Below are 19878 nucleotides of genomic sequence, written 5' to 3' on the forward strand. Positions count from 1 at the left end.
TTTGCCACTGTTTTAGAATAAGGAGAAAAAAATGTTAACCCAGTCCTTCATATTGATATTTATTTGTCTACAACTCCTTGCATTTCTGTCATTTGCTCTGTGAGGTACCTTTAAGAACTGGCACTCCTGAGAGCTGGGGCTAAACTGCATCTCTCTTTCCTCTAGGGATCGATCAAGTTTCACTACAGAAAATCTCCACTGCGCTATGCTGACATGTGCCCTGAACCTTCACCCTATAGTGTTACTGGTTTTAATCAGATTCTGCTGGAAAGACACAGACTGATCCACGTGTGACCCTTGGTGCCTTTGTTTTTTCAAAAGGCCTTTTCCTGCCACCTGCCTTGCCAAAGACATTTAATGAACACACAGCTGCCAAACTATGCCTATAGCATAGCGCCTTCAAACACACGTGAGTAATAGCGATGGCTCCGGTCTACATCAAGCATGGACAGGGTATCAGGGCTGATAGTTACTAAGCCAAGATTAAGAAACCTCAGGGCCACAGAGAACTTTTCCACATTTCACTACCTTTAGAGATCATACACCAGATGTTGACTCCTAAACTGTTATCTGCCACCACAGTGGGCCCTATAAGCACTTTTGGGCCAAGCCTAAAATTGGCTCTGGAATTTAGTTGCATTTAGTTCCTTAAAGGAATGAAACCTTAGTATTTAAAAAGTTCTTGATTTATTTAATGTAATTTCAAATAATTAGATTATGGACCAAGGATGATAACATAAACAACATAAAACAAAATCATCACATCTTGATTTTATTTAGTAACACTGATCAAGCTTTTAACTTACATGGGTGTAAAACTTGGCATCATTTATGATATCTATCATAACTGTACCAAGAATAAAATATTTAAAAACAACCATTTGAATGTCAAGTTTTCTCTCCATAAAGGATTTGTCACCTTGAGGACAAGTCACCCAATGAAGGTGATATGGGCCTGAAATGTGAGCCTACCTTGATGGAGGGGAGAGTTCTGCATTACATCAGCCAGTATGCATGCATCCTGGAAATCACCTCTCTTAGGGCCTGCCACACCAGCTGGTCTCCTGGGAGAAGGAGTGGGCAAACTCCTCAGGCTTGAGTAAGCAGCACAATAGTCCATCTTAAGAATCTTCATTCTGGGATGGTTCGACAATTCCCAAACAGCAGTCTGCAAACTCCACAAACAAGGGCTCTTGCATGTAGGCTCTCATAAGCTTGGCTTTGTCGTCCCCCTGATCAAGGCTGATCATCAATTGTCTGAGATGCGGATTGAGCAATAAGCTTCTTAATGCCGTAGATTCCTCTTAAAAATTAACAAAAAAAGTCAATCTCAGTTCAAGTGAGAACGTGTGGAGATGGCTGCATCCCCTTAACCTGTAAACTCAGAAATTAACCCCAATGCTTCACATATAAACAAGGTAAGATCGGCATATCAAATGATTTGAGTTAAATACAGTAAAAGATTCCTGTTCATACCTTTGTTGCTGGTGCATTTTCTTTCTTTATAGGCATGAAGGTTCGCGGTGAGGACAGTTATACCAAATACTCTGAACAATGTTTAAGCATGCAACAGGGCCGGGAGTGAACTAACACCTGTATGGCACTTTGGTCTATAAAATTTTTCACACCTATTACCAGCTCAGGTCTAACCTCAGTCTAATCATTACCATGGGACTAAGTACAAAGCATAACCTTTCACCTGATTCTGTGAAGTGGGAAGAATAAAAATAATACACACCTTTAGGAACTACATTAGCCCATTAATTATATACATATATAACAGAACTACTGTAAGGACTGAATAAGCAGTACTACAAAAAATGCTGGGCATTATCAATACCCCTTTCCCCCTAAAAAAAAAAATCAAACCATATGATTACAGTCCAGCCACTAATGTAGACTGGTAAACTTAGGATGTGTGGATATAGGTCCCTGCCAAATTGGTATGTGAGACAAATTACCACAACATGCGAGTGGTATGTTACTATTAAGTTCAAGACATGTGGGAAGCCAAAAAATACCTAATTCTGAGAGAGCAAGCTTACCTGAGAAAAGAAATCTTGACCCAAGCATTAGAGGAGGAACAGAATTTTGCCAGCCTGTGAGACTAGCAGGAGTCCAGGCAGAGGGAATGGCATTGTGCACAGGTTGGGAGGTATGAAAAACCATAAATGTTACAGCATCATGTGGTTGAAAGGAAGGGTCTTGCGTGCCACACTGAAGGATTTACTGATTTTTTAAAAACCACATTCCACACTACACAGTAAAAGTATTTCAGTGGTTAAAGAAATGAACAAGCACAGCACAGACTTACCTAAATTCTTTAAATTCTGCAAAGAAACTCTGTCCTCTTCCTCATCACTATTGAGAAAATCGGCTACAGAGGAATCATCATCTAAGGAATATAACACAATCAACTGCTATGACTAAAAAGGAGGCCCAGGCAGCAGATTTTAACAACTACAGACAAAAAAATTATGTCACACATGTGACAGTGGTAGAAGTATATAAGCAGGTATAGATAAACCAAAATCTTCTCTCCTCTGGAGTTTGTGACTAAATTAACATTCCTCTTTTAGGAAAAGGAAGATAAGTGAAAGAATTGGAAAGTCAACAAATACATCCTACTGTTTACATATTTATGTTTCCCTGTAGTCTAGGGGCTTGGAACCTGGTTTTGTAATTCTTATTACCCTTCCTCCCCTCAACATGGCTGCAGCCCTGCCATGGGTCAATAAACTGGGTGCTCTATACAAATCTTCCAAACAGAATCCCCTTTTCCCATGGACAGAAATTGCCTGAATCCAACCTGGCAGTTTCTCAAAAAATAGAAATAGGTCATCCCTTTACTCTGAATGTTCAATTCCCCTTTGGTGGCACTAGAAGAGCTGCTTTCAGAGCCTGGCATGGTACAGGACACCCAGGAAGTATTAAAGAACATTTGGATAGATGGATAGGATGACAACCCACTACTGCAGTAAGCTCTGAGGAGCCCCCAGCAACAAGGTGATCTAGGACTGTGGTCCCCAACCACCAGGCCGAGAGGCCTGGTACTAGGCTGCGCATCACCACCTGAGCGCACCCCTGCCCCCACCATCTATTGAAAAATTGTCTTCTGTTAAACTTAGAAACCAGGCCAAACAGCAGGAGGTGAGTAGCAGGCAAGCCAGCAAAACTTCATCTGTACAGCTGCTCCCCATTGCTCACATCACTGCATAAGCTCTGCCACCCCCCATGTCTCATTCATGGAAAAACTGTCTTCCATGAAACCAGTCCCTGGTGCCAAAAAGGTTAGGGACCGCTGATCTAGGAGAAAAAAAGCCTCCTGCCTAGGCCTAACTCAGGCAAAATGACAGCCCAACCACACCCACAGAGGGAGACCCAAAGCTGTGACTAGAGAAGGCTCCTGCCAGCAGGGCCCACTGCAGTCCTTCAGCCTCAGCCATGGCCTTTCTCCCTCTGCCTCCTGCCCATTTTTCTTCTCCTGAACAATGTTCTCAGGCTGTCCCCTCACCTCACCTGTGATGACACTGGCCCCCACTCCTGCCCATCAAGGCTCAGGAAGCTGTTGCTCTCCAGTGAAGCTATCATTCTGGATGCCCTGCCCAGCCCAGTCTCCCCTTATTTTTTCATTTTGACTTACTCGATTTGAAACCCCTTCAAGCTTTATTGGAAGTTGACCAACCCACCTTTGTTTTCCACAGGCTTAACAGTTTTTGCAGGAACAGCTGATCTTATTCTTCTCTCTACAGGACGAGTTTCAGGGTTGCACTGCTCTGAAAAAGACACCAACCTCAGGCCCCCATGACCAGCATCTCAGCCAGAAGGCCACACTTCCCCACTAAGCCAGCATCTAGGAAAGCGTATTTTGGGGGTAAGGGATGTGGTTGGAGTGGAGTGGAGATGGGTGTGGAGGAAGTGAGAGATCAAAGCAGGGGGCCATTAGGAAAACCACTAGTGGCCCGAGATTGGCAGAAGGGCTGAGGAAGTAGGGTTCACATACCCCAAGAGCCTGTCCCTGTCCTCTTTGCCCTGCCTAATCTCACAGGACTCTCACCATGATTAAGTGGCACACTGACTTCAATGAGCATCAAATGATATTCTCAGCAGTTGCAGATACCAAATTTGCACGTACCATAGGAATACAATCATGTGAAAAATGATGTTTCTGTCAATGATGGACAGCATATATGACGTCACATATTATAACACTGTACTTTTACTGCACCTTTTCTATGTTTACATATACAAATATTTACTATTGTGTTCCAACTGCCTATAGTACCCAGTATACTCTGCAGCCTATGAGCAGTAGGCTATATCATATAGCCTAGGTGTGTAGTATACTATACCATCTAGGTTTGTATAAGCACACTACCGTGTCTACAGGACAAAATCTCCTAACAGTGCATTTCTCAGAACATATCCCTATTGGTAAGTGACTCTTGGCTGTGCACAAATGAAAGTCACCACCACTACCTCAGAGGGCTTTAGGCTTATGGATGACTGCTAGAAATATGGATAAGGTAAGAAGGGTCTGGTCTAAGTCTACTTTAGAGGGCTGAGAGACAAGACCAAGACAAGGGGAAGAGGGTTTGCCAGATAGATGGTGGTGAACAACTACCAGTTGATTTGTAGGGCAGGCCTGGCAGGTGGCTGGGGCACAAGAGTAATGCAAAAGCAGACGCATGCCAAATGCAGGACCCAGTGTCTCTCAGCAAGGATACTACTGGTATTTAGGGCAGGAAACTGTTGAGTAGTATGAGATTGTCTCACACACTAGCACTAATTACCAGTAATACAGGCATACCAAGTTTTATTGCACTTTGCTTTATCACACCTCACAGATACTGTTTTTTTTACAAATTGAAGGTCTGTGGCAACACTGCATCAAGGAAGTCTATCAGCACCATTTTTCTGATAGCATGAGCTCACTTTGTCTATCACATTTTGGCAAATCTCACAGTATTTCAAAATTTTTCATTATTATTGTATCTGTTAAGGTGATCTGTGATCAGTGACCTTTGATGTTTTGGAGCACCACAAATCACATCGATATAAGATGGTGAACTTTAACAAATTGTGTTCTGACTGCTCCACTGACCAGCTGTTTTCCCATCTCTTTCCTTGTCCTTAAGCCTCCCGATTACCTGAGACAAAACAATATTGAAATTAGGCCAATTGATAACTCTACAATGGCCTCTAAGTGTTCCAAGTGAAAGGAAGTGTCATACGTCTCTCTTTGTAGATCAAAAGCTAGAAATGGTTATACTTTGGAAGATCTGTCAAAAGCTGAGATAGGCCAAAAGCTAGAGCTCCTGAACCAGTTAGCCAAGTTGCAAATGCACAGGTAAAGTTCTTGAAGGAAATTAAAAGTGCTACTCCAATAAACACACGAAAGATAAGAAAACAAAACAACCTGATTACTGAAATAGAGAAAGTTTTAGTGGTCTGGATAGAAGATCAAACCAGATACAATATTCCTTTAAGCCAAAGCCTAATCCAGTGGATGGTCCTCTCTTCAATTATATGAAGCCTGAGACAGGTGAGGAAACTGCTGAAGAAAAATTAGAAGCTAGCAGAGGCTGGTTCATGAGGTTCATAAGGAAAGCAGGCATCTTAGCATAACATAGAAGTACAAGGTGAAACAGCAAGTGCTGATATAGAAGCTGCATCAAGTTATCCAGAAGATCTAGCTCAAATCATTGAAGTGCCTACACTAAGGAGATTTTCATTGTTGAGAAAACAGCCTTCTACTGCAAGAAGATGCCATCCAGGACTTTCATAGCTAGAAAGGAGAAATCAATGTCTGCCTTCAAAGATTCAAAGGACAAGCTGCCTCTCTTGTTAGATGCTAATGTACCTGGTGACTTCAAGTTGAAGCCAACGTTCATTTACCATTCCTAAAATCCTAAGGCCCTTAACAATTATGCAAAATCTACTCTGTGCTCTATAAATTGAACAACAAAGTCTGGATGACAGCATATCTGTTTACAATACAGCATGATTTACTGAATATTTTAACCCCACTATTGGTATCTACTGCTCAGAAAAAAAGATTCCTTTCAAAATATTACTGCTCACTGACAATGTACCTAGTCCCCCCAGACCTCTGATAGAGATGTACAAGATTAACATTGTTTTCATGCCTACTAACAAAACATATGCTGCAGCCCAGGGATCATGGAGTAATTTCAGGCTGGGTACAGTGGTTTATGCCTATAATCCCAGCATACTAGGGCCAAGGTGGGAGGATCACTTAAGGCCAGGAGTTCAAGACCAGCCTCAGCAACATAGCAAGACCCCCCATCTCTACAAAAAATTTTTAAAAAGTAGTTGGGTGTGGTGGTGCTCACCTGTAATCCCAGCTACTCGGAAGGCTGAGGTGGAAAGATTGCTTGAGCCCAGGAATATGATCGTGCCACTGCACTCCCGCCTGGGCAACAGAGCAAGACCCCATCTCTTTAAGAAGAACATTTCATAAAGCTACAGCTGCCATATATACTGATTCCTCTGATGGATCTGGACAAAGTAAATAAAAAACCTTCTGCAAAGGATTCGCCATTCCAGAGGCCATAAAGAACAGTCATGATTCAGGAGAAGATGCCAAAATAGCAACATTAACAATCATTTGAAAGGAGGAGATTCCAGCCCTCAAGGATGACTTTGAAGGGTTGAAGACTTTAGTAACTACAGATGTGGTGGAAACAGTAAAAGAACTAGGAGGTGGTTTTTTTTTTGTTTTTTTTTTTTTTGAGACAGGGTCTCATTCTATTGCCAGGGCTAGAGTGCAGTGGCATCATCATAGCTCACTGCAGCCTCCAACTCCTGGACTAAAGCAATCCTCCTGCCTCAGCCTCCCTAGAGAGTTAGCTGGGATTACAGGTATGTACCACCACACCTGCCTAATTTTTTATCTTTTGTGGAGACAGGGTCTCATTATTGACCAGGTTGGTCTCAAACTCCTAGCCTTGGCCACCCAAAATGCTAGGATTATAGGCATGAGCCTATAATCCCGGGCAAAAAGTGGTTTCTTGAGATGGAATCTACTTCTGGTGAAGATGCTGTGAACATTATTGAAATAAAAACAAAGGATTTAGACATAACCTTAGTTGATAAAGCAGCAGCATGGTTTGAGAGCATTTACTCCAATTTTAAAAGTAGTTCTACTGTGGGTAAAATGCTACCAAACAACACCGCATACTACAGAGAAATCTTTCATGAAAGAAAGAGTCAATGCCGCAAACTTCACTATTATCTTAAGAAACTGCCATAGTCACCCAACCTTCAGCACCACCACCCTGATCAGTCAGCAGCCATCAAAGGCTCAGCCATCAGGCAAGACCCTCTATCAGTAAAAAGATTACAACTTGAAGGCTCAGATGATGGCATTTTTTAAGCTATAAGCATATAAGTATTTTTTATATAAGTACCTTTTTTTTTAAGACATAATACTATTACACACTTAACAGGCTACAGTGTAGCCTAAAGATAACGTTTATATGCACTGAGAAACCAAAACATTCATGTGACTAGTTTTATTGCAATATTCACTTTATTGCAGTGGTCCCGCAGTATTTCCAAGATGTGCCTGTACATCCAATCTCTCTTCAGTTACTGTAAGAACAAAACACATTGCGGCAATTTGTCTCCCTTGGGACAACAATACCCAGGTTGAGAACGCTGTCCTCCATGCTTGACAGCCATACAGTTTTCAACAAGGGAGTGAACTGTTCACATGTGCTTTTCCAGAAAAATCACCCTGGCAGTAGTAGGGGCACAGGGTAATGAGTTCATGTTTGCTCTAATAGTTGCTGAAGGAATCCAACAGGGCTGTAGGATAAAAGGGAAGTACTCAGAACCAAGACTCCCAATCCTGCTTCCAGCAAAGCAGCTCTACTTCTCTCCTATCTTGACCTATAAGGTTTCTTTTGAAAATGCCCCACAGATATTAGGAACAAAGTGTGTGTTTGGGGGGGGGGGGTACAGGGTGTGAAACCTGCTGTAAACCAGAGACTAGAGGGGATGAAACTAGAGGCAAAACCACCAAGAACTTCTAAGGGTCAATAGAGCATATAGTTAGGGGAAAGTGTTCCAAGGACAGAGGAGAGGCCAGATTAGAGAAATATTTATAATGTAGACTTGACAATATGCTGTGAAAAAGAAAAAGGGTCTAATCAGGTAGGGGATGGTTACGACAACTCTCAGTGACTGACCACTTACTAAGGGCCAAGAATCGTGCCAGGTACACAGTAAGATATATAGAATAAACCCTTCCAAAGCCCCCATGGCATGGAGACTCTTACTTCCACTTACAGGTGAAAGCAGAAAAGATTAAGTTTTCTTATAATAAAGAAACTCATCCAAGGTCCACAACTAGTAAGTTGCAGAGGCAGAATTTGACTCAAGGTCTAACTCTAAGGCTGTGCTATACATGTAAAGAATATAGCAGAAGGGACTGAAGGAGAGGTGGATTTTCAGTGTTAGTTGTACCTCACCACAAAACAGAAATATTTGTTTCTAGGGGCTCAAAATGATGTTGGAGCTACAGATTTGGGTGTCAGAAAAAAAGAAAAGAGTAAAAAGATGTGAAAGAGATCACCCAGGAATAAGGACAGGATCCCAAGAACAAGTTTAGTAGGCAGGCAAAGGGAGAGAATCCATCAAAAGACTCTGAGAAACAACATTCAGAAAAAAAAGAGCATAGTCCTGGCATAAAAACAGACACAAAGACCAGTTGAACAGAATAGAGAACCAAAAATAAGTCCACATATTTACAGCCAACTGATTTTCAACAGAGGTGCAAAAACATATATTGGGGAAAGGACAGACTCTTCAATAAATGGTGCAGAGAAAACAGGATATCCATGTGCAGAAAAAGCAAACTAGACCCCTATCTCTCACTATATATATATATATAAAAAATCAACTCAAAATGGATTAAAGATATAAATGTAAGACATGAAACTACTAGAAGAACAGGGAAACACTTCACGACATTGGTCTGGGCAAAAATTTTATGAATAAAATCTCAAAAGCACAGGTAACCAAAGCAAAAATAGGATTATAACAAACTAAAAAAAAGCTTCTGTACAGCAAAGGAAACAACACTGTGAAGAGACAACCTACAAAATGAGACAAAATACCTACAAACAAATTCATCTGACAAGGGATTAATACCAAGAATACACAAGGATCTCAAATCAATAGCTGAAAAAAAATCCAATTAAAAAAAATGGGCAAATGATCTGAAGAGACAATTCTCAGAAGTTTTAAGACATACAAATGCCAAAAAGTATATGAAAAAATTCTCAACATCAATAATCATCAGAGCAAAGCAAAACCACAATGAGATATCATTTCACCCTAGTTAGAATGGCTATTATCACAGGGACAAAAAAAAAACCACCAAAAAACAAATGCTTGCAAGGATGAAGACAAAGGGAATTGTTATACATTTTGAGTAGGTATGTAAATTAGTACAGCCACTATGGAAAACAGTATTGAAGGCCAGGCATGGTGGGTGTGGCTCACGCCTATAATCCTAGCACTCTGGGAGGCCGAGGCAGGAGGATCTATCGTTTGAGCTCAGGATTACTGACCAGCCTGAGCAAGAGTGAGACCCCGTCTCTACTAAAAATAGAAAGAAATTATATGGACAACTAAAAAAATATATACAGAAAATGTTAGCCAGGCATGGTGACACATGCCTGTAGTCCCATCTACTTGGGAGGCTAAGGCAGGAGGATTGCTTGAGCCCAGGAGTTTGAGGTTGCTGTGAGCTCGGCTGACGCCTTGGCACTCACTCTAGTCTGGGGAACAAAGCGAGACTCTGTCTCAAAACAAACAAAACCAGTATATAATACAGTTCTTTCTAGCTCATTGACTTACAGGACTATATTTTATTATATGGTTGATATGACCATTATATTACCAGACTCCCATTGCTGGATCTTTTTAATTTTTAACTGATACATAATATACATAATTATGGGTTACAGTGTGATATTTCAATATGTATATATATAATGTGTAATTAGGGTAACTAGCATATCCATCACCTGAAACAATTATCATTCTTGATGTCATTTTTGAATGTTGGGAGCATTCAAAATCCTCTCTTCTAGCTATCTGAAAGTATAAATTGTTGTTAGCTATAGTTACTCTACAGTGCTATAGAACATTAGAACGTACTCCTGTCTAGCTATAATTTTGTATCTGTTAATCTCTCCCTCTCCCCTCCATCCTTCCCAGCCTCTAGCTACCACTATTCTATTCTCTACTCCTGTAAGATCAATTTATTTAGCTTCTGCATATGCGTGAGAACATTTTTCTGAGTAGTTTATTTCACCAAACTAACATCCTCCAGATTTAGCTATGTTGCTGCAAATGATGGGGCTTTTTCATGGCTGAATAGTGTTCCATGGTGTATATGTACCACATTTTATTTATCCATTCCTTTCTTAATGGTCACTTAGGTTGATTCTGTATCTTGGCTATTGTGAATAATGCTGTAGGTATTTCTTCAATAATACTGATCTCCTTTCCTTTGAATATTTACCTAGTAGTGGGATTGCTGGATCATATGGTTGTTATATTTTTAGTTTTTTGAAGAACTTCAAAACTGTTTTTTTTTTTTGAGACAGAGTCTCACTCTGTTGTCCAGGCTAGAGTGCTGTGGCGTCAGCCTAGCTCACAGCAACCTCTAACTCCTGGGCTCAAGCAACCCTTCTGCCTCAGCCTCCCGAGTAGCTGGGACTACAGGCATGTGTCACCATGCCCAGCTAATTTTTTCTGTATATATATTTTTTAGTTGTCCATATAATTTCTATTTTTAGTAGAGATGGGGTCTCACTCTTGCTCAGACTGGTCAATAATCCTGAGCGCAAACGATCCATCCTCCTGCCTCGGCCTTCCAGAGTGCTAGGATTATAGGCGTGAGCCACGCCCACCATGCCTGGCTAATTTTTTCTATGTATATTAGTTGGCCAATTAATTTCTTTCTATTTATAGTAGAGATGGGGTCTCGCTCTTGCTCAGGCTGGTTTCGAACTCCTGACCTTGAGCTATCATCCTTCCTCGGCCTCCCAGAGTGCTAGGATTACAGGCGTGAGCCACTGCACCCAGCCTATACACTGGTTTTTAAAAAGTGCCCAACATACACTATTAAATCAAATAAGGATGTTGTTGAGTATAATTTTATTGCTGACATTCTAGAGCTAAAAAAAAATAGTTCTATATACTGGTAGAAAAATGAAATAATCTGAAAGATTCTCCATCAAACTTTTATTTTTTTTTTATTTTTTTTATTTTTATTTTTTATTTTTATTTTTATTTTTTTATTTATTTTTTTGAGACAGAGTCTCGCTTTCTTGCCTAGGCCAGAGTGAGTGCCATGGCGTCAGCCTAGCTCACAGCAACCTCAAACTCCTGGGCTCAAGCAATCCTCCTGCCTCAGCCTCCCGAGTAGCTGGGACTACAGGCACGAGCCACCATGCCCGGCTGATTTTTATATTATATATATTAGTTGGCCAATTAATTTCTTTCTATTTTTATGGTAGAGACGGGGTCTCGCTCAGGCTGGTTTTGAACTCCTGACCTTGAGCAATCCGCCCGCCACGGCCTCCCAGAGTGCTAGGATTACAGGCGTGAGCCACCGCGCCCGGCCTCCATCAAACTTTTAATCATAAATTGTACTGGATGGTAGAATTGTCTAATGAGTTTTACTAAGACTTGGACTTTCTAAAAATTAAATGCAGACATGTATTTTACCCTCAGAAAACATGTAATTAATGTTAAAAATAGAAGATCATTCAAATATAAAGGAGAGGTAACTGAATTTGCTACAGGCACGTTTCAAAATTATACAACTTAAAGATACAGTACTTAAAGATTTAAAAGTGCATATGTAACCATGTATTTGTGGATGTATATACATTTGTCAATATCACTTCTTATACAGAACTTGCTCATTTTTTCCCTTAATACGTCAAAGATTTCTCTCATTATAAAGAGCCACCTCACTGTTTTTAACAAGAAAGTATTTCAGAGAGAAAGTGTTCTTGTTAACCTCAACCAGTGTTTCTGCCAAATGATGAGGGGCTATGCCAGAAGAGGAATTAACAATTGAGGTAGACTTTTGTGGGGAAAACAGTAGACTCTTTTTTTGAGAGAGAGAGAGAGAGGGTCTTGGCTCTATTACCCTGGCTAAAGTGCAGTGGCGTCATCATAGCTCACTGCAACCTCCAACTCCTGAGCTCAAGCGATCCTCCTGCCTCAGCTCCCGAGTAACTGGGACTACAGGCGCGCACCACCAGGCCTGGCTAATTTTTCTATTTTTTTGTAGAGTCTTGTTAAGCTGCTCAGGCTGGTCTCGAACTCCTGGCTCCTGGCCTCAAGCAATAATCCTCCCGCCTCAGCGTCCCAAAATGTTGAGATTACAGGCGTGAGTCACCGCGCCCGGACCAGTCGACTATTTTTAAACAAAAGCGGGCCACACAGAAGAAAAGAAAGGGTAGACGAGAAAGGTCTTCGTTCAAAATCCAGAGACATTTACAGGCAAAAGTCGCGCACACAGGGAGAGGTCTGGACCACCAGGGACCAAGCCTGAGGAAGCAAGGCTTCCGTAGAACGGGCGGCAGGAAAGCCCGGCAGGGCCGAGCGAGGGGCTCAGACTGGTCAGGCGCGGGAAAGCCCGGAGGAAGCGCAGCCTGAGGGGTCCGCACCCCAGAGATGGTGGCGGGGCGTGGGGGCTGTCTCGGGCTAGAAGGGGACTAAGAGCTGAGTCGGGGAAGCCGGGGCCTTACCTTTGTGCTTCCGGAAGCAGGTCACTGAGCAGCTGTAACAAGACCACAGGCAGCGTCAGCACCGAAGGCCGCGCGGACCCTCCCGTACCCCTCCAGCCCCCGCCCCGCCTCCCGCCGCGGCCGGTTACTCGCGCTCCCCCAGCCTCCACAGCCTCCCCGCTCACTAGGGCACGCGGCAGGCCGGGCAGCGGTATTTCGGCTTCTCCAAGCAGATTACGCAAACCACCGTGCTGCAATTGAGCGAAGCCATCGCCTCGCGTACAACTGCTTCCCACCAACCCGCGCGCCCCTCTGGCCGCCGGCCCCGCGTGCACACCTTATTTCCGTTTCCTAAACCAGGACCAATCAGCACTCAGCACTTACGGGCAGGCAAAAGCAATTGATTGAGCCTGCTCACGGTCCCAGGCCTCGTGAGTAGAGCATCGATTCACTCGATGAGCATCAGCTGTGTCCCAGGTTTTCGCTGAATTAGTCTGGTTGTGGTACAACGTGTTACGGAGCCTCGTCCCTACGTACGGGACTGTGTACTTAACTGCAGCTCATCGCCACTCTCCATGTCTGTTGCGCCGCGTGATAAAGAATTTGTGGGACTACACGTCCATCACTTTCCAGCTCAGACTTTCTGAATCTTGCATGGACATCACATCTGCTCACCTCTGTTAAATAGCAAGTCCAGACTCGGCTGGATCACGTGGCACACAGAAACCTGTCCTTCCCAGACTAGATTTCTTTTTTTTTTAAGAGAGGGGGGTCTCGCTGTGTCGTCCAGGCTGGCGTGCAGTGGCGATTCCCAGGCGCGATCATACTGCAGCCTCGACCTACTGTGTTCAAGCCTCTGCCTCAGCCTCCCGAGCACCTGGGTCTACAGGTGCGCCCAGGCCGTTTTTCGTTTTTCGTAGAGGAAACAAAGAGGCTTGGCCACTGACAAATGTCTGTTCAACTCCAACTGTGAACACTGCAGCGCCCAGGTCCCCGGAGAACAAAAGATTTGGTCTCTGCCCTCTGGGAGTCTAAGGTTTATAGTGAAGGCCAGACAGGGAAGGGGCAGCGAGGAGACTCACTCTCAGGGTGGAGCCGGTACTCGCCTGCACTTGCAGGACCCTGAGAGTGAGTGCTCCTTACAGTTTACGCTCGAGGCTCCTCGCTGGCTTTACTCTATTCCCAGACCTGGAGATTGACCAGGAAGCAGAGGAGTGACCTCTGGCCCAAGGCAGGGGTCCCCGGCAGTTGAGTCTGGCCAGATGGGCTATCATTGGCCTTGAATGCCACCACAGTCTTTAGGTATACACAAAGTCATGCTGCTGTTGTTTTTAGGAGCCTTGTGCCTCCGCGCAGACTAAAAAGACGGATATGGCTCCAGGCCGAGCATCTAGAAGTCCACACTGATGCGGCCGCCTTGGCTGCACCCTGACTCTCTCTGGACCCTCACGAGACCCGTCCTAGCGGCCACCCAGGGCTGCCTCGCGCCTCCTGCGCGTCAGCCTGAGGCGCAGTGCGGGACCTGGAGAGAGACGAGGTAGTAATCCAGGCTTTTAGAGCTCCGCCGCCTGGCGGGCGCTGTCCAGCGCTTTCGAGGCGAGCTGAGCGGAGCCCAGGCGGGCCTAGCGGGGTTCAGGACCAATGCCCACGTCTGGAGACGCGCGCGGAGGCTCCAGCGCCGCCAGAGGGCGCTCGAGGTCGAGACTGGCCCTGCTGCAGCGCGCCCTGGAGCGGGATTCCAGCCCGGCTCACACCCACCTTACAGGGCAGGCTAAACTGACCCGCCCGGAGGGGAAGAGAAAGTCTGGGCGCTGGCTGGCACCTCGGACGTCGCCAGGTGGTGGGAAAGAGCGTCGAGAGCTTGAGGGCGAAGTGGGCGACTGGATGGGCTTGAGTGTCTCCTGTGGGAAAGCCCCCAACCGGGACTCCAAATTCCACCATCACAGAGCACTTTCGGATGGCCCCGGGAGGGTAGAGTTCCCTCGTTAGCCTGATGAAAAGTTTAACTGTGCTTTGGGAGCTTTGGAGTTATTAACTAGGGCAGGATCCACTGCCTTGAGCCTTCCTCCCTTCCCATGATGGAGCCAGCAGATCAGTCTAATCTCCCCACATGTGCCAGGTGTTCCCTTTATCAGGCCAGGGATTGATTAGGTTGAGCCCTGCTAGATCTCAGCTTCTTTCTGAAACTCTAACACCTGGAGCCCTCCCCAGGGCATGGGAGAGGTAAGTAGCTACTCTGGCCTCTTTAAGGCACTGCTGCCACGTTCTCACCTGGTTGCCTCCGTTTCTCCTCTGGCATCTAAGAGAGAATAGTTCATGTGTTAAAGTGAGGTTGCTGGTGCTAGTCAAAATGAAGGAGGCCTGAGGTTCCCATGGGGTGGAGCCAACTAATTGGTTTCCAATTCTCTGCATGTCATATCATAGTCGTGAAATTATATCCATCCTCCAACTCTAGACAATGACAGTACGATCTACAGTTAGACTTCAGGAAGAACTTCCAAACTACAAAAGGGGTAAAGAATGACTGCATTCTCCACAGTTCCGGAACTGTTGGGACAACATAGACAATAGAGGTCACCGTTGTTTCCTGAACACACCCTCCTGCCCACAGCCCCACATTTTTCTTTTTCTCACACTCTCTCCCATTTACAAATCCACATAGGTTTCCCAATTTATATTCTCTAGGACACACAGAGATCAAAGGAGTTGGAACTGCCCAACCAGAATCTCCAAGAAGCCACGAAAGGTTCCAAGTGAAGTGGGAGTGGAGCCCTGGGCTTCTCACAAACTTCTTAACTCACCTCTACCTGCCACAAGGCAGATACCTACAGGAACTCTGCTCAAGGAGGAGCAGGGGAGAGGAACTGAGACCCCAACTTTACTTCCCGATCCCTTAAATATGAGGACAAAATAAAGACTCTTTAGACAAAAGCCATGAAAATTCTTCACTAGCAGATATACACTACAAGAAATGTTAAATAAAGTTGTTCAGGCAAAAGGAAAATGATGGAAATTGGATCTACACAAAAGAGCACCAGAAACTATAAACATACAGGCAAATTAGAAAAAACATTTTTTCCATTTTTGAATCTTTTTAAATGATAATTGTTTAAAGCAAACATAACAGTACATTGGGGGGTTGTAGCATATGTAGAATTAAATATATGAAAATAATAACAATAATGAAGGTAAAGTGGGGTCAGAAGCTACTCAAGCCCAAAGAAGGCAAGAAAAGAGGAAAAAAACAAGCAAATGGGATAAATAAAAAGAAATAGCAAAGTGACAGACAAACTCATCTATATCAACAATTGTAACAAATGTAAATGGTTTCTAAACACCTAAATAAAAGACAGGTATTGTCATATTGTATAACAAAAGCAAGAACCAACTGGTATCTACAAGAAATCCATGTTAAGTATTAATATAAAGACACAGATGGTTAAAAATTAAAATATGGACAAATATATACCATGCAAACACTAACCAAAAGAAAGCTGGAGTAGTAATATTACTATGAGACAAAGTAGATTTTAAAACAAGAAACAATACTAGGATGCAAAAGGACAATATATTAAGACACAAGTATCAGTTCATCAAGAAGGCATAACTATCTTAAATGTGTAGGTGTTGGCAATAGTTTGAAAACACATAAAGCAAAAAGCAGACCCAAAAGGAGGAATAGACAAATCCGCAATTATGGTTGGAGATTCCTTCTCAGTAATTGATGAAGACGGTAGAGAGAAAAGTTAAGGGTAAGAATATAAAAGACTTGAACAACACTATCAACTCATTTGAACCAATTAACATTTATAGACAGCTTCACCCAAGAATACCAGGATAGACATTATTCTCAAGTACACACTTAACATTCCCCAAAATAGACCATATACAGGACCATAAAACACAACAAAATATCAACAAATTTTAAAAAACTGAAACCATACAAAGCATACTGAAACCATACAAAAAACCATACAAACCATAAAAAGCATATTCTCAGACCATAAAAGAATTAAATTAGAAATCAATCAAAGAAATATTTCTGGAAAATTCCCAAGTATTTGGAAACTAAAAATACACTTCAAAATGATGTATGGGTCAGCAGGGCATGATGGCACACACCCGTAGTCTCAGCTACTCGGGAGGCTGAGGTGAGAGGATCACTTGAGCCCAGGAATTCAAGGCCAACCCAGACAACATAGGAAGACCCTGTCTCTTTAAAAAAAGAAAAGAAAAAGCCCCAATAAAATAAAAATTTTTAAAGCAATAAAGTACTAATATATGGGCCAAAGAGGAAATCACAAAGGAAACTTAAGAAACTTAAGAAATACTGTTTAGCTAAATGAAAAACATGTCAAAATTTTTGGGACACAGCTGAAGTTTATAGTATTAAGTGCCTAATATAGCAGTGGTTCTCAACCAAGAACAATCCTCCCAACCCCAAGACATTTGGCACTGTCTGAAGACACTTTGGGTTGTTACAGCTGAGGAGGGGTGTCACTGATATCTAGTGTTACAGGCCAGGAATGCTGCTAGACATCGTATAATACATAGGACCGCCACCACATCAAAGAATTGTCTAGCCCCAAATGTGAGCAGTGCTGATGTTGACAAACACTGCTAAATTAGAGAAAAGAAAAATCTCACAAAAATAAGTTTCCTCATTAAGAGACTAGTAAAAGGAAAGCAAATTAAACCCAAAGTAAGCAGAAGGAAGGAAAAAATAAACAGCTAAAAGCAGAAATCAATGAAACCAAAAATATAAAAATAAAACCAAAAACTAGTTTTTTGAAAAATATCAGTAAAATTGACAAATCTCCAGGCAGACTGATGAAGAAGAAAAGGAAAGGAAGGGAGGAAGGAAGGAAGTCAGGAAGGGAGGGAGGGAGGGAGGGAGGGGAAGAGAGGGGAGGGGAGGAGGAGAGAGAGAGAAACAAAGGAAGGAAGGAAAAGAAAAGAAAGAAACAGAATATAGATCAGATGATTCCATATTAAGATGTCAATTCTCCCCAAATTGACACAGAACAATACAATCCTTATCAAAATCCTAGAAGATTTTTCTGTTGAAACTGGCAAGATGACTATAAAATGTAAAGGAAATGCAAAGTCTATAGAATAATCAAATCTTAAAAAAAAAAAAAGGAAAATTTGGAGAATTCATACTCTGTTTCAACACATTCAATAGAATACAATGAACAAGACAATATGGTATTGATGTGTGAATAGATATATAACATAATGAAACAGAGTAGAGCCCAGAAGCAGACCCACAACCTGTACAGTCAGTTGTTTTCAACAAAGAAGCCAATGTAGCTCAATAGTCGCTTCAACAAAAGCTGATTGGAAAATTGGACTTCCCTATTCAAGTAATAGTAATAATAACTTGAAGTTGTTCATAGAGCTAAATCTAAAAGCAAACACTGTAAAAGTCTAGAAAAAATAAGAAAAAAGTCTTTGTGACCTTGAGTCAGGCAAACATTTCTTAAGACATCCGCAAATCACAAAAATCTGATACATTGGACTTCACCCACAAAACCCTAAACTTGTGTTCTTTTAAAGACAAGCCACAAACTAGAAAAAATATTTGAAAAAGACATATCAGATAAGGAATTTTATCACCAGAGAATATATACAGATGGCAAATGCACACAAGAGACACTGAGCATTACCAGCCATTAGGGAAATGCAAATTAGAATCACAATTTAGCATGACCTCCTGTCTACTAAAATGACCAGAATTAAATAGGACAATACCAAATACTGACACAGAGGCAAAGCAACTGGATATCTCACATATTGCTCCTGGGAATGCACAATGATTCAACCACTTTGGAAAACAGCTTGGCAGCTTCTCATAGAATGAAACATATATTTATCATGCAACGCAACAGCATAGTCCTAGGTTTTTAGCTAAGAGAAATGAAAATGTGTGTTCACACAAAGCCTTCTCTACAAAAGTTCGTATCAGCTTTCTTCATAAAAACAAGAAAGTGGAAACACAGGTATGTCCATCAACTGGTAAATGGATAAACAAATTGTGGCAGATCCGTGCAATGGAATACTTCTTATCGGTCGAAAGAAACAAACCACTGATATAAGCAAAAGCACGGGTTAATCCAGAGCATTATGCTAAAGAAGAGAAGCTAGACACAAAAGACCATCTACGGTGTGATTGCATTCATATGATGTCCAAGCAAAGACAGAACTGTGGGGACAGAAGCCAAGGGAGAGGGGAGGGGGTTGATGGCGAAGAGGCATGAGGACACTTTCAGGGAGCTGGAAATGTTCTGTCATGTCTTTAACGCTGGATAAAGGCCAAGTGATGCCCTAAGCACAGCCCAAGAAGGATATGTCCTGGACCTTTCCACTGCTTGAAATAAAGAGTTTAAAAGGACTCTTACACATCAGCTGATGAGTGAAACACTAGCCGGAACAGGCAGCTGTGTTTGCAATGAAGGTAAGCAAAACTCTCCTGCCTTGAGACAGAAACAAAGGTGATATCTGAGGACACCTTCAAAGTTTTAAACTTTACTCACTCACCATGCCAAAGAAAATTCTTTTTAATCTTTTGTAGATTAAAGTTGAAGATGGCAGATAAAGACAGCAAAAAAAAAAAAAAAAAAATTCCAACTAAAGCCCAGTATAGCAGTAAAAAAGTTAAGGGCATGATAGCTGGAGTAGGGGTGGGGGATAGAGGATGGGCTCTGTGGTGTCCCCTGCCCTTGGTGCCCTAAGCACACGTTTATTTTGCTTAATCATTATCCAGGGCTGCACGGCTTTAATCTTTTTATGATGTCTGGCATATGCATAGATCTAGCCCTAAAACCACTTGTCCACATTTGGGGTGGCAGGTATCCACTCTCCCCTGTCCCCTACTTCTCATTTCCTGCTTGTACAGCACAGCTTAGAGTCAGACCTGGGTTCACAGTCAGCCTCTGACACTGTGGCCCTGTGGGGCTTTGACAAGTGTCTCTATTCCCTGAAGCCTTAGTTTCCTCATCGGTAAGTGGAAATAATATCTGTTTAAAGCTTTTTTTTTTTTTTTTTTTTTTGCAAGGACTGAATGAGACACTATAAATAAGCCTGTAGCACA

At 42.6% G+C, this 19878-nt stretch overlaps 3 protein-coding genes across 4 annotated transcripts in view; 2 read left to right on the forward strand and 1 right to left on the reverse strand.

The window, feature by feature from the left end:
- The window catches only part of MYO19 (myosin XIX), a 38983-nt gene extending 38103 nt beyond the window's left edge, over positions 1 to 880 (forward strand). For both annotated transcript variants that reach the window (XM_012777664.3, XM_012777750.3), the window contains one exon: positions 166 to 880. In XM_012777664.3, the coding sequence (XP_012633118.2) occupies positions 166 to 294 (129 nt within the window). In that variant the 3' untranslated portion in view covers positions 295 to 880. The remainder of the gene's footprint in view (positions 1 to 165) is intronic.
- The window catches only part of CA4 (carbonic anhydrase 4), a 179097-nt gene that overhangs the window by 112444 nt on the left and 46775 nt on the right, over positions 1 to 19878 (forward strand). The window lies entirely within an intron of this gene.
- On the reverse strand, positions 760 to 13149 carry ZNHIT3 (zinc finger HIT-type containing 3). The gene is made up of 5 exons (XM_012779041.2): positions 12971 to 13149; positions 12807 to 12838; positions 3690 to 3776; positions 2315 to 2395; positions 760 to 1303 (listed from the first exon to the last, which is right to left on the reverse strand). Exons 1-5 carry the CDS (start codon positions 13054 to 13056, stop codon positions 1122 to 1124), a joined length of 468 nt encoding a protein of 155 aa, XP_012634495.2. The 5' UTR covers positions 13057 to 13149; the 3' UTR covers positions 760 to 1121.

This window comes from Microcebus murinus, chromosome 18 (assembly GCF_040939455.1).
Source record: "Microcebus murinus isolate Inina chromosome 18, M.murinus_Inina_mat1.0, whole genome shotgun sequence".
Classification (NCBI taxonomy): Eukaryota; Metazoa; Chordata; class Mammalia; order Primates; family Cheirogaleidae; genus Microcebus; species Microcebus murinus.